The 15865-nt window shown below is 34.7% G+C and overlaps 1 protein-coding gene across 1 annotated transcript; it reads left to right on the forward strand.

The window, feature by feature from the left end:
• Positions 1–12575: 12575 nt before the first annotated feature.
• On the forward strand, positions 12576–13430 carry LOC139855474 (germin-like protein 5-1). Its single transcript, XM_071844701.1, has 2 exons — positions 12576–12735; positions 12857–13430. The coding sequence occupies exons 1-2, from the start codon at positions 12612–12614 to the stop codon at positions 13390–13392; spliced, it is 660 nt and encodes a 219-aa protein (XP_071700802.1). The 5' UTR covers positions 12576–12611; the 3' UTR covers positions 13393–13430.
• The last annotated feature ends 2435 nt before the right edge of the window (positions 13431–15865 follow it).

A 15865-nucleotide genomic window follows, 5' to 3' on the forward strand; every position in this document is an offset into this window, starting at 1 on the left:
TTATTTTTGAAAATATTTAGTCAAAATTCATGGGCTCATTATTTAATTTATAAAAAAAATCTTATTTCTTTTTATTTTTATTTTTTTATAAGCTAAAAATATATATATAATGATTAAAATAACTTATCATTTAATTAATAATTATGTTTCATATAGTTTTAAATATAATACGCATTAATATTAATATTAACTAAATTTATTTTATATAATTAGTGTAAACTTTAGTTAACAAAAAGTGTCGACTAAAAATAAATATTTGATCAATGTCAAATTTAATTATATATTACGTATGGATAACAACCCTATAGTCAAATTAGTCAATTCAGGTATGGAAATATGAGGGTTGTTATATCCATATCTATCCTCAAGGTTGCAAAATTCGGTATTCGGGGATTAATCGATCGGGACTTTGAAAGGATTAATCGGCAATTCAGAGATTAATCGGGGATTAATCGGATTCTATTTATACAGTTAAATAATAAATTTTAAAAATTAATGTGTAAATATAGAAGAAAACCATAAACATAAACATAAACATTAACATAATTGTCTAAAATTGTTCATTTTATTCAAAAACTCTGAAGTATTAGTTTATAATCATGTTAAAATGTTGACATATTTTGACTTTGACCGACTTGATTATCAAATTCGATTTTGAACCAACAATTTACGTTAACCGACTAATTAAACGGATTTTGAATAAACGGAACGGGCTACTCTTAAAAATGAGTAATCGAGGATTAATCGGGGATTAAACGGGTTTTTTACAACAGTGTCTATCCTACCACAAAGTGCGAATCTTTAATTTTTTATACATATTCTGTCATATCTACAATCTATTATCAACCCAAAGTAAGCACTTAACCAGTAAACACCTTTATTCGTATTAAAAGCACCTCAAATACATACCAAACTCTTTTTTTAAAGTGAAGAAAATTGTCATCGTCGACAAAAGTTGTCTGCCCAAGTTCTGCTCATTTCTTAAACAAAGCAAGCCACGACATAAAAAAAACGTTACAGAATAAGGAGAACGCAGCCAAGCAATATGCAATTATATCAACGAATATATTTTTGTTTAGTACAACAAATTAGAAAGAAAAAAATTGTGTTTTTATTTATTCTTTTAATGTTTAGTGTTTTCTTCAAGTCTGAACTTTCATGATTTTGCGTTAAGACTCTGGGAAGCATTAGACATTTTAGGTTAGGCTCAAGTCTAAACTGTGAGTTTCAGTTCATTAGAATTAATTAGATTGGTTAAGGTTAGTTCTTTAATCTACAAATAGCACTTTAATAGTAAAGTTATAATCATGGGGTTTATCCTATCTATAGACAATTACGTTGATAGCACTTTGATTTCTTTGTGTTACAAGTGAAGTTTAAGATTGGACCACTGCTTTCATATAATTTTAATTTATTTCCACTACAATATTGACTCATCTCACGCGTCTGTCTCATGTTTATATATTCTTTTGTTCTTTAATATAAGAAAGTTGTGTGAAATCAAGACCAAAATGATACGATTCCGCGGAGTCCCTACTTACCTGAACGTTAAGCAACACTAACTGAATATTTATATTTGTATATTACTACTACTAGTGTATGATAATACAAGTTAATTAAGGATAGTGGTGGTTCAAAATCAAATTATGTGGACTTATTGATCAAGTTATGGATTAAGATGAATCATCTACATACACATAAAATATTGTTTGCATTCCTTATTATAAAATGTTTGGGTGCGTGTAATGCGAAATTCACCATGTACTAAATCTCGCGCTCGGAGGTTTGATTACTCGAGATTTACCCTCTATGGGAGAGCCAATGTCCTCGTTCATAGAGGGTTTTCTGACTTTCTCGCTAAATAAAAAAAATATTTGGATTTCTTGGTATCACTGATTACTACTTACAAGTAGAACACACGATTGGGACATATTTGAGTCCAAGGTTCGTTTACAGAAGACTAGTGATCAAGGTAAAATATTGTAGGATGTGTAACTATGCTAATTGATCGATAAACCATTTATGAGCTAAATCAAAATGTGTTGGGAAATTACGGTCTCACTAATTCCCACCACTCAGCCCAACAATAATAGTAAAGAAATAAGAACAATACACAACACAAGATTTAACGTGGAAACTCCAAAACAGGAGAAAAACCACTGGCCCCCAAAAAGAGAAAATACGCTATATCACAAATTGTTACAATGATATAGACGACTCTCTTAAGCCAACTACACTCTCCAAAATATTTAATTAATACAACTCTCAAACAAGGGTAAGAAAGAAAGAAATAATCAAATACTTAAAGTGTATTGATTGGTGCGATTTGGAATGAAGACTTAGCCCCTCTTATATAACCAAGTCACTCACCCCTCACATCTTCCTCCCACCAATGTGGGATAAACATATCTTCTACTAGCCAAAATAAACCAACAAATCTCCACCTTTTGGATAGAAGAAGATAACCATGCTTCCACATTGCTAGGATAACCGATGTAGACGCTTCCTCGACGACAACTTCAAGATCCTCATATTTATGCCGTTGACATTATCTCCTAAGAGACAAAACTTGCATCTTCATCGAACATTGTCTAAACCGACAATCATTGTCATCACAGACAATCATAACTCTTAACAAGAATTATCATACTCCACCATTAAGAGTATAGCACTTAGAATATCACATTCCAAGCATTTCACCTCGGCACATGTTGTTGAACAACCAGCTGAAACTTTATAGTGCAACTTCCCTGTTTGGTTTTTCCGAAAGTCCCATCAGCTACAACATCAGTTTCCACCACACAACCTGCATAAATGCCAAACCAATGCCCGTGTGTAATTGTGGAACCGCTAACGAACATCCTTTTCCACGGTGGCACGGAAACACCATGAGGATGACGTGACTTCAGAGGAATTCGTCACTCTCCGTAACAACGGAGACAATGTTAGCGTCTTTGGAGCCATTTGCCGGATTAGCTCCACCTGGACAATTAACCCTTACATGCCCAGTCTTCCCGCACTTCCAGCATGTCAGATTCTTTCTAGAGTTTCTCTTCTGCCTATCCGAACACAACACTATCGTATCTCCTGATGACGAGACCCCGTTACCTTCCAGTCTTTTCTCCTCGGATAGGAGCTTGCTAGTAACGTCTTCAAACTTCAGAGTTTTCTTCCCATACATCAAAATAGGTTTCATGTGTTCATAAGACGATGATAAAGATAATATCAACCTCAAAGCTTTATTTTCATCATCCGTTTTAACTCCAATAGCCTCCAGTTCTGAAACAATACCGTTAAGAATACTTAGATGATCTGAAATCTTTGAACCCCATCCATACGCAGAGTATGAAATTGTTCTTTAAGACACAACCGATTTGAGATGCCGTTGCCCTGGTACAACTGCTCTAGTTTAACCCAAAGCTCCTTTGCCGTTGATAACCCGTGCACATTTGCAAGCACGTTCTTTGCAAGACACAAATGAATCGCACTTGCTGCCCTCAAATCCATATCATCCCATTCTTCTTCATCGAACTTACTGCTAGAATCACTGCCGGGAACAAAGGTGGGTTTACCTTTCAATGCCTTGTGTAACCCGGACTGAATCAACACATCCTTGACTTGAACCTGCCATAAGCCAAAATTGATCATCCCATCAAATTTCTCAACATCAAACCTCATTGGACTGAACTTCGACATCGTATCCGTATCCTATAAACAACACTTTCTCTGATTTTGCTCACGTTTCGAATAGCCAAAAGATGTAGCAGGTAGCTAGGACCCTTTAAATCGGAAATCCACAACTAGGCCACTAACAAATCCAACTATTACTACGAATCAGAAAAAATATTGTCTAACCAGATACCCTATACGATCAATAGAACTCGTTTCTGATGTGGACGATCCACTCACGTGGCAACCACAGAGCATACTCCGACTCCTATAACCGAGACCCCCGTCAAACCTGACGCTCTGATACCAGTTGTTGGGAAATTACGGTCTCACTAATTTCCACCACTCAGCCCAACAATAATAGTAAAGAAATAAGAACAATACACAACACAAGATTTAACGTGGAAACTCCAAAACAGGAGAAAAACCACTGGCTCCCAAAAAGAGAAAATACGCTATATCACAAATTGTTACAATGATATAAACGACTCTCTTAAGCCAACTACACTCCAAAATATTTAATTAATACAACTCTCAAACAAGGGTAAGAAAGAAAGAAATAATCAAATACTTAAAGTGTATTGATTGGTGCGATTTGGAATGAAGACTTAGCCCCTCTTATATAACCAAGTCACTCACCCCTCACATCTTCCTCCCACCAATGTGGGATAAACATATCTTCTACTAGCCAAAATAAACCAACAAAATGTTCCAACATGCAGGAATGATATGTCATCATGTTTACACGGATAACATATATTAGAAAATTTGTGACAAAATTAAGGTTTGATTTAAAGAAATTTCTTTAACCAAAATAAGGACGAATCAATGTGATTTATCTAAGAATATCTTAACACGAAATAAAAATCTATAATCCATTCACTGGAATTGGAAGAATCATATTACGGAGTATCTGTTTTATTGTTTATGTTATCGATAAAAGCGAACTATCTTTATAACAAGGAAAACTCTTGCTATTAAACGATGAAAGAATACCAATAAACATATAGACTACGGACAAAGTCAAACTAAACGCGAGAAGAACACCCCCAACAAACTAATAGGAAAAAAAGAAACAAACATCACAAAAACACTAATTAAACCAACTAAATCGACTACAAAACAACCGCCCCAAAGACCCATAAACTACAAACCTACAATGGCTCTGAAGGATCAACCCCACCGAACAAGCTACACATGTTCTTATGAAAATTCTCAACCTTAACACTAACACTCTTACGCTCATAAATAAGCTTCAAAAGTTTTATCATTGACTTTTGAAACTGAAGGGCTTTACACATGCAATTCGAGAACGAAAATCCATATCAAATCACCCTCCGCAACCTAATTAAGATCGGAATCACCATCCTCATCCACCGGAACCAACTTATTCTTCTTTTATTTTTCTTAACTACAGATCCTTCTTCAATTGACTAAACACCCACCGAGGATCAACCCTCATCCGACACCTTCAAGCTTATGACATTACTACCCCCACACGGACCCTTGGACTTAAGATTTGTCAACAAATGCATCTTAACATTTTATATCTAAACCAGATCGCAACAAACACTCTTTAATGCCACACGAACATGAAATATCAATAGCGGCCGTCTTACCAAATTCTGGGTCGCCACCTAAATCAAGCAACGGGTCTAAATGACCCATATAATTCGCCATCCTTGACCAACATGATGTAAAACTGATGAAAAATCAACAACACCACACCTCGGATTCTTATTACCATAGGCTCGGATTCTTATTACCATAGGCTTGTTGAATCGAAGCAAACTGATTGCCCTATCAATCAAGAATCAAACCAACTCCCTTATCGAACATGTCACAGCATGATTCATCCGCAGTAGGATCTAAACCCAAATCATAACTTAACCTCTGATGCACTGGGAAATTACGGTCTCACTAATTCCCACCACCCAGCCCAACAATAATAGTAAAGAAATAAGAACAATACACAACACAAGATTTAACGTGAAAACTCCAAAACAGGAGAAAAACCACCGGCCCCCAAAGAGAGAAAATACACTATATCACAAATTGTTACAATGATATAGACGACTCTCTTAAGCCAACTACACTCTCCAAAATATTTAACTAATACAACTCTCAAACAAGGGTAAGAAAGAAAGAAATAATCAAATACTTAAAGTGTATTGATTGGTGCAATTTGGAATGAAGACTTAGCCCCTCTTATATAACCAAGTCACTCACCCCTCACATCTTCCTCCCACCAATGTGGGATAAACATATCTTCTACTAGCCAAAATAAACCAACAAATCTCCACCTTTTGGATAGAAGAAGATAACCATGCTTCCACATTGCAAGGATAACCGATGTAGACGCTTCCTCGACGACAACTTCAAGATCCTCATCTTCATGCCGTTGACATTATCTCCCAAGAGACAAAACTTGCATCTTCATCGAACATTATCTAAACCGACAATCATTGTCATCACAGACAATCATAACTCTTAACAAGAATTATCATACTCCACCATTAAGAGTATAGCACTTAGAATATCACATTCCAAGCATTTCACCTCGGCACATGTTGTTGAACAACCAGCTGAAACTTTATGGTGCAACTTCCCTGTTTGGCTTTCCCGAAAGTCCCATCAGCTACAACATCAGTTTCCACCACACAACCTGCATCAACGCCAAACCAATGCCCATGTGTAATTGTGGAACCGCTAACGAACATCCCTTTCCACGGTGGCGCGGACACACCATGAGGATGACGTGACTTCAGAGGAATTCGTCACTCTCCGTAACAACGGAGACAATGTTAGCGTCTTTGGAGCCATTTGCCGGATTAGCTCCACCGGGACAATTAACCCTTACATGTCCAGTCTTCCCGCACTTCCAACATGTCAGATTCTTTCTAGAGTTTCTCTTCTGCCTATCCGAACATAACACTATCGTATCTCCTGATGACGAGACCCCGTTACCTTCCAGTCTTTTCTCCTCGGATAGGAGCTTGCTAGTAACGTCTTCAAACTTCAGAGTTTTCTTCCCATACATCAAAATAGGTTTCATGTGTTCATAAGACGATGATAAAGATAATATCAACCTCAAAGCTTTATCTTCATCATCCGTTTTAACTCCAATAGCCTCCAGTTCTGAAACAATACCGTTAAGAATACTTAGATGATCTGAAATCTTTGAACCCCCATCCATACGCAGAGTATGAAATTGTTCTTTAAGACACAACCGATTTGAGATGCCCTTGCCCTGGTACAACTGCTCTAGTTTAACCCAAAGCTCCTTTGTCGTTGATAACCCGTGCACATTTGCAAGCACGTTCTTTGCAAGACACAAACGAATCGCACTTGCTGCCCTCAAATCCATATCATCCCATTCTTCTTCATCGAACTTACTGCTAGAATCACTGCCAGGAACAAGGGTGGGTTTACCCTTCAAAGCCTTGTGTAAACCGGACTGAATCAACACATCCTTGACTTGAACATGCCATAAGCCAAAATTGATCATCCCATCAAATTTCTCTACATCAAACCTCATTGGACTGAACTTCGACATCGTATCCGTATCCTATAGACAACAACTTTCTCTGATTTTGCTCACGTTTCGAATAGCCAAAAGATGTAGCAGGTAGCCAGGACCCTTTAAATCGGAAATCCACAACTAGGCCACTAACAAATCCAACTATTACTACGAATCAGAAAAAATATTGTCTAACCAGATACCCTATACGATCAATAGAACTCGTTTATGATGTGGACGATCCACTCACGTGGCAACCACAGAGCATACTCTGACTCCTATAACCGAGACCCCCGTCAAACCTGACGCTCTGATACCAGCTGTTGGGAAATTACGGTCTCACTAATTCCCACCACCCAGCCCAACAATAATAGTAAAGAAATAAGAACAATACACAACACAAGATTTAACGTGAAAACTCCAAAACAGGAGAAAAACCACCGGCCCCCAAAGAGAGAAAATACACTATATCACAAATTGTTACAATGATATAGACGACTCTCTTAAGCCAACTACACTCTCCAAAATATTTAACTAATACAACTCTCAAACAAGGGTAAGAAAGAAAGAAATAATCAAATACTTAAAGTGTATTGATTGGTGCAATTTGGAATGAAGACTTAGCCCCTCTTATATAACCAAGTCACTCACCCCTCACATCTTCCTCCCACCAATGTGGGATAAACATATCTTCTACTAGCCAAAATAAACCAACAATGCACAGCCCGAAGAAAAACAACATCATCTCTCGGTGCATCTTGCTCCACAAATTTACCTGACAAATGGGTCGAGATGAGTCGGGTTGGGTCAATGATCAAATGGGTTTGAGTCGAAACGGGTCATGTGTCAAAATGGGTCAGAATCAAAATGGGTCAAACGGGATGGGTCGAAACCCTGGTCGGGTTGGGTAAAGACCCGGGTCGGTTGGGTCGGGCTAGTAAAATTGTTCTTGTTTGTATCTTTTCCAAACATGCGCCCCGAAAAGGCACCCAGAAAATGTGCATCGAAAACGCGCCCCACAAGCGCGCAACAAGCACGCCCCGAAGCGCGCCCTGAAAACGCGCCACCAAAACCTCGCGCAGAAAAACTCACGCCGAAGACGCGAACCGAAGACGCGGCCAGAAGACGCCTGAAGAAAAACGCGCCCCGAAAACCCGCGAAGAAAATGCGCCCCGAAAACAAGCACGAAAAGTGCACGTCGAAAAGCCATGGTCAAAAACGCGTGTCGAAAAACGGGCCCTTAAAACGCGCCCCGAAATCCGTGCCTCAAAAAATGCATCTCGATTTAATTTTAGTAGGACCCAATTGGGTCAAGTCTGGGACCCATTATCTTTTCAAAACTATTCGGTTTTGATGAGTTTTAAAAATGGACTTCTTCTTTTATTTTCTTTATTATGTGCTTTAACCCATTTCAGTCTTCAAGTAAATTTAATGGACTCATTTTTAAAGCTTTGGGTCTTGTTTGTCATGTCTATTCGCAACTAAGCTCGAACCCATCAAATGCAACGATTTAACTTATAAATCGTTTGTATAACGACTACAACTCTACAAGGATAAAAATTATGTTGAAGTCCCAAAGAAATATGCTTCGGGTCCATGTATTATGACTGGATTTGGACCTATGCTATTAGGTGGTTAACTACATGGAGCCCAAGATACGAAGAAACCCATTTCTCTGCAGTCCATTAGCTTCAACCCATCTCCCTCGATTACGATACCAAGTCGTGTCTAATTTTTATCTTTTCATTTATTTAAAGATAAATCTTAATCTTATGTTCATGAAAATTTTACATCACCGTGACAATAGCGAATAAAAAAAGTTTTTGTTGCCATCGATATGTACGAGTTCTTACCTTTTTGTAAAAAAATGTGACATATCGATTTTTACATCAATTACAAAACATTTTTCAACCATAGACATTTTTAAGTACTTCTTTGAAATTTTATGGGTAAAAAAAAAAAAAAAAACCATATTCCCTTTTTTAAAAATTTATGGCTTTTATCTAACATTTTTTTTGACAATTTGCCTTTTAATTATTGAGATTTTCACTTTTGATTTCATGTTGATAATTCATATTCTATATTTAAACATGTAGATTTTAATAACTTAACGGTATACTCTGATTTCGTACGCAGAAATTTATAAAATTTAGATGTTTAAGTTTTTTTTTTAAACAACAATTGTATAAAACTAGTTTTCGAATCTTCGCTTCGCGTCGGGGGTTCGGTTTTCAATGTATTTTATTGCGTCTAGTTTGTAAAATTATTTCGTGGCTAACGATGATGTCGTTGAAACGCAACTCGAGTCGAACTAAAAGGTATAACCCGTGAAGGATTTAAATGTTATTTTAATGTAACAATATATGTGCATCTCCGCGTTCCCTATGAAATTGTCGACTTTTAAAAATTTAACGCAAAATCAACGTGTATGAAAAGTACCTCAAATATTTAGCATTTTCTTAAAAAGCGTTCGTTTTGCGTATAGTTAGTGACATTGTTTTCCTAAAATTATTTCGAGTTTAACGATGGTGTCGGAAAAATTTAACTCGTTGCGAGCGAGAGGATATGACCCGTTGAATATTTATGTGGAGTTTATTTAAGATTTTTATGAAAATGGTTATTTGACACTTTACCCCCCTGTTTGGGGGTCGATTTGATTTTTTGAAAAAAAAGGGGGGGGAGGCTTTGTAAGTGAAATGAAATTTATGGAGAAAAAAAAAGTGAAGAGACGAAAACGCCCATAGTTTCTATTCATAATTTTTGTTTAATAGATAATATATTTATTTTTGTCTAATAGATAGTATATATTAATTTGGAAGTATAAGTTGATAATTCAATTTGGATATCGTATTTTGTGAAACACACACTACATGGCTACACAAAGTAGGGGTGTACACCATTTAGTTTTAAACCGAATAAACCGAATATCGAATCGATTCTAAATAATAATAAAAAACAAACCGAATTTTTTAAACAGTTTTCGGATCGATCAAAACCGAAACCGAATTCGTAACTCGGTTTTTGGTTTTGAAAATTTCAAATTTAGTTAACCGAAAACCGAATTAAAAACCGAATTCAAAAAAAACATTTTAAAACGTATTTATAATTATAATATTATAATATTTATATTATATTTGATGTATTATTACATTTTTATTAAACAATAAACATGTTATATACCTTATATACTTAAATTAATTCCACAACCGTTATTCCTAATTTATATGTAAGTTTATGCTGGTTAGAATTTTTATTTTTAGTGATTTTCGGTTTTAACCGAAACCAAACCGAAATCAAATTCGGTTTTCGGTTCGGTTTTGGTTATGGTTTTCATAATTAAATTTGGTTTCTGTTTGGTTTTTGGTTATGATTTTATAAGTTTCAAAACTAAAAAAATCGAATCGAATAAATCGAAAAATCAAAAACTGAACTGATGAACACCCCTAAAACAAAGAGGTTGATTGCATGATTTTCGTTCATCATGATAGTTGCATATTAAAATCAATTTTATGTAAAATGGATTTTAAGCAATAGACTGAAATTATTTCAACGATCAGAAATTAAATATTTAATATTTATAAAATTTAATAAATAATAAATATTTAAGATGTATTTGATTTTTTTCGCCCATACCATGTACGAATATTATAAATATTTAATTAACATAAAGAAACACTATTTAATACTAAAATTTACTTAAATTAAGATTTGTAAATTATTTTTTTTAAGGCAAGTAATAGATATATATTAACAATCAGTAATATTTATTTTTAATCATATTATTTTAACGTAAATAAATATTAATTAAAATTTATGTATACTCGAGCTTTATTACTAGTAGTATTTGATAATATAATATAATATAATATAATATAATATAATATAATATAATATAATATATATAATGGGTCATCATCAAGAGGTAAACACTTTTTTGGAGGGAAGTAATTTTTTTTTAAATTTTTTTTTCAAACATCAAGATTACATGAATATATGAACATTTAAAATGGACATTTTTGTGAGGAATGTTATTATTTTGACCGAAATTCATGTATGTTTTAATTGAAGTTTATTTTTATCGTTTTGTTTACATCTTGTGTGAATTTTTTTTTCTTCCAAAATTTAGCCCGATTTAGAGTTTAAGGTTTAGTGTTTTGGGTTTAATTTCTAAACCCAAAACCGTAAATCGTTCATGTTAAAAATTCAATCTAAACCCTAATTTCTAAATCCTAAAACCTAATTTCTAAACCCTAATTTTTAAACCTCAATTTCTAACTCCTTAAAAATACCTTAATTAAAACATTACATATGATGCATGTTATCATTTATTTCTTCGAGCGTTTTCCCGCAAAAATAATAACATTTATTACAAAATGTTTTTTTTTAATGTTTATATTTTCATGTGATCTTAATGATTGAAAAAAAATTCAAAAAAAAAAAAATTACTTTCCTCCACTTTTCCAAAAAAAATGTTTCACTCCTGATTAAAACACCTACTAATAAATCTATTTACATCTATTTCATGACGTAGCAGCTGTAGCACCATTTTCTGGCAGATTGTAGTGTTCCAACAAATGAGACTTTAAGTGAAAGTCAAGGTAAGCTTATGTGAGATTAATTGGTCAGTAATTGTAAGGGTAACTAACTTTGGTGTGGATTATATATCAGTTATTACTGGTATATGATTAGGAATAAATTGATCCCTTCTATTTTACTCGTATCTCCTTTTATGTAAATTATATTATATTCTAATTCTAATTGTAAGTCAATAATCAATATTTGCTATACATGTGTTATTCATTAAATAATTAAACCTTGTTAACTACTGATGTGGAATCTTAAGGAACCAAAAAGTCCATCTGAGTTTTAAAGTAAAAGTTAGCATGTAACATTTTTTTTCTTTGTAAAAAACGAAAACTTTATAACAAATATTTTTCTCTAAAAAAGAAAAGGATAAACGGGAAGCAAACAACAAGAAGGACGACGAGGCTTGATGGCAATAAACTAACCCTACCTAATAAACTAAACGAGCATAAACTAAACTAAATTAAACCCAAGCCCCACCTCACAACAGAAAACCAACATATACACGATACAACCGACTGAACACAAAACATACAAAACTAGACACACCAATAAACCATCGAACAACAACCGAAACATTATATAAGATGTTCATATATTCTTAAAAAACGTCAATGACATACACAGAAACAAGAGAAAAAATTCTTTAAAAAGTATAGGTTGAAATGTACCAGCTACCCACCTGGAGTACATTGCTGTTATTATGTCTTCTACTACTACATACTTTAAATACCCCTTCATTCCATTATAATTACTCACTTTTATTTCTTCTTGTTATTAATTAATAGTCCGTACAAATTACTATATTACTCGTACTTTATATTACTAATTGTTAGCTATGGCAGCAACATTTTTTAATGGGCTGATGATTGGCACAATAATGCTTGCCATTTTCTTGGCTTCATTCATCTCTGCAGATCCTGACTTACTTCAAGATGTTTGTGTTGCAGATCTTTCATCTGGTACTTTGCTTACTTCATACCATCCAAGTATTATTATTATTATTAAATGAATGAAATTTATTTCAATTCATCTGCTTATTTTCCAACGAAAAATGTTTATTTTATTATTCTGTAAACACAGGAACAAAACAGAATGGATTCGCTTGCAAAAGCAACATATCAGCAGACGATTTCTTCTTCGCAGGGTTAACCAAGCCTGCTAGCACCAACAACACGTTTGGTGCGACCGTGACTGCAGCCTCAGTCACCCAAATCAACGGTCTAAACACATTGGGTGTGTCCATGGCCCGCATTGATTACGCACCTGGTGGTTCAAACCCACCACACACTCACCCACGAGCCACTGAGATTGTGTTTGTGCTCGAAGGCGAGTTAGATGTTGGATTCATAACCACAGAAAACAAACTTTTTTCCAAGACTGTTAAAAAAGGTGAAATCTTTACGTTCCCTAGAGGCTTAATTCATTTTCAGATAAATAAAGGGAGTGTTCCTGCTGCCGTTATTGCCGGATTCAACAGCCAGTTGCCTGGCACTCAACGGGTGGCTAACGCTTTATTTGCATCATCTCCTACTGTCGAAGACGTTGTTTTGACTAAAGCATTTCAAATTGGAACAAAAGAGGTGGAAAAAATTAAGGCAAAATTGGCTCCCAAATGACTAGTACAATCTCAAGTGCACAAGTCATGCAGTCCATTTATGGGTTTACAAGTTTTTACCATTTGTTTTGTTGTTGTTTTAATAAAGGTTTAATGAGCAAACGTGTTAAGGGTCCATGTATTATTATAAGGCTTCCAAGTTTCTGATTTATCAATAAAAAAAAGTACAATATAACACGTTGATGATCGATTAACGTTAATTGCGTCTATCTTAACAGAACTAAGTAAATAGTAGCCATTTTTTTCTTGTCTTGATTCGGTAGCTGACAACAATTGCGATCTCTAACGAGTATGTCAATCAACCGACCTGGCTCGATTCCCTCAAGGTGGGAAGGTTTCTTCAATAAAAGTATCAAACAGTTTTGAAGGATCCTTCCATAAAATGGTAAAATGTGCAATTTAAACATGTTGGATTTTTCTAACGAGCTATCTTTAACGTGCATAAGTGTGTTATATTGATTTTTTGGGGGCGATTATTCAACTGTACAATATATTTCTGCATCTTAATGACACCAGACGACTGAGTGTCGTTAGAAAAACCCAAAATCTTATAATAACAATTAGGCAAGACTTATATTTGTGTGGAGATATGAGAACTATGTGGTTTAAAATAGGAGATTGGTAGCACTCTGTCTTGAATTTACATTAGGCATTATGTGATGTGATGCCAATCAAATCTGGTTCTGATAAATAGTTAGCCTATACTGTGTCATATTTCATCATGTTTGTTGATTTAGGGTTCAAATGCGCTTAATAGGTGAACAATTGAGCCTTTCAGCTTCAATATTTGTAACAAACATGTCTACCCTTCTGAGTTGTATGAAGTGTGAGGGATCACGGGCCATGCATATGATAAAATCAAGCGTTTGTTATAACATAGCATCTACTTGTTGATAATAATTGAATCCTGGGCTGTGCATATCACAGTCAAAAAATCTACTAGTAAATAAATATAAATAAATGGAGGAAGTGAATATGGTGCTGTTATACATATAAGCTTATATGACAAACACCACAAATTCTCATGATTTTGATATTTTTCTTGTAAACTAAACTACATTTTAACTATTTTACAACATTTTATATGATTATATATTGATTGAAGCAACGAAATTCGAATTAATTCATGTTTTGCATGAGTAGTTCTCAAACACTATTAATATGCAATTGTTCATGTGGAACAATATGTCATCTATATTTGATGAAATTTGCCAAAAGAACTAACAACAAAATGTAATCTTTTGTTTGTTGTAGATTCAATAAGGCATTTCAAAACTTATCATACAAAAACAACATCAAAATCATGAAAATTTGAGGTGTTTGTCATATAAGCTTATATGCACAACAACACCATATTCACTTTTCCCAAAATAAATAGATAGATAAGATACTAGTTAACAAATACTCCGTAGAACAAATATGGATGTAGTTTTAAGTGGTTAACAGCATATATATATATATATATATATATATATATATATATATATATATATATATATATATATATATATATATATATATATATATACTCATCTCAAAGGAGATTGGGTTGAAGGTTTCTAGCTTGCAATCTAGAAGCCCACCTTCTAGATGTTCAAAGTAGCCTTCTTTGAACACCATGTGGAAGTAGCAAAGTTGAAAACGGTGACGGCCGCCAACCTTCCACGTTCACACGTCACCTTCCTCGTTTACACCTATCTACCGCTATAAGATCTTAGCTATAAATAGAGGTGCAAACCTCAGTTGTAAATCATCCCAAATCACTCAGAGAAGTGTAATCACAACCTAGAGAGTGCTTGTGAGTTTGAGAGTTTTTTTGAGTTTTGTAAATACACGTGTAATCTATTCTTGTGAGTAATAGAGTTATTTTCTCTCAAATTTATATCTCCCAACGTCCAGGCGATCCTCTCTTCCTAACAAGTGGTGTCAAGAGTTTGGTTAGAGACGTTGGTTGAGTTTTTGGGTCTTCTGAAGTTTCCTCAAAATTCAATTTTGAGTGTACCATTGAATTCGTCTCGTCGAACCGAGTCCAACGCAAAAAAAGGTGACTTAAACGGAGTTATAACGAGCCCAGAAAACGCGGACAAAGTTTGGTCAACTCGCCGGAATCTCGCCGGAGAAGACGACCGGTGCCGGAATTTTCGCCGGAGAAGAAAGTCCTGTAGTAATTCACTGTAGCTGCTGGAGGCACTGTAGCAAGTACTGTAGCAGTACTGTAGCAGTACTGTAGCAATTATGAAATTTTACAATTTGGTCTCTGAAATTTTTAGAATTTCATTTTTGGTCTCTGAAGTTTATAAAAATTATAATTTTGCCCCGTAAGTGGAATTTAAGCCGCGAAGTGTTTATTCCACCATTTTCAACCGTTCCGGACGTAACGGTGATCTTTGTTTTCTACAAATCAACCCCGTTTGTGTTGAAAAATTATTTGTAAGGTGATAATGTCCATAGAAGAATCAACATCATCTTCGGGA

This window comes from Rutidosis leptorrhynchoides, chromosome 6 (assembly GCF_046630445.1).
Source record: "Rutidosis leptorrhynchoides isolate AG116_Rl617_1_P2 chromosome 6, CSIRO_AGI_Rlap_v1, whole genome shotgun sequence".
Classification (NCBI taxonomy): Eukaryota; Viridiplantae; Streptophyta; class Magnoliopsida; order Asterales; family Asteraceae; genus Rutidosis; species Rutidosis leptorrhynchoides.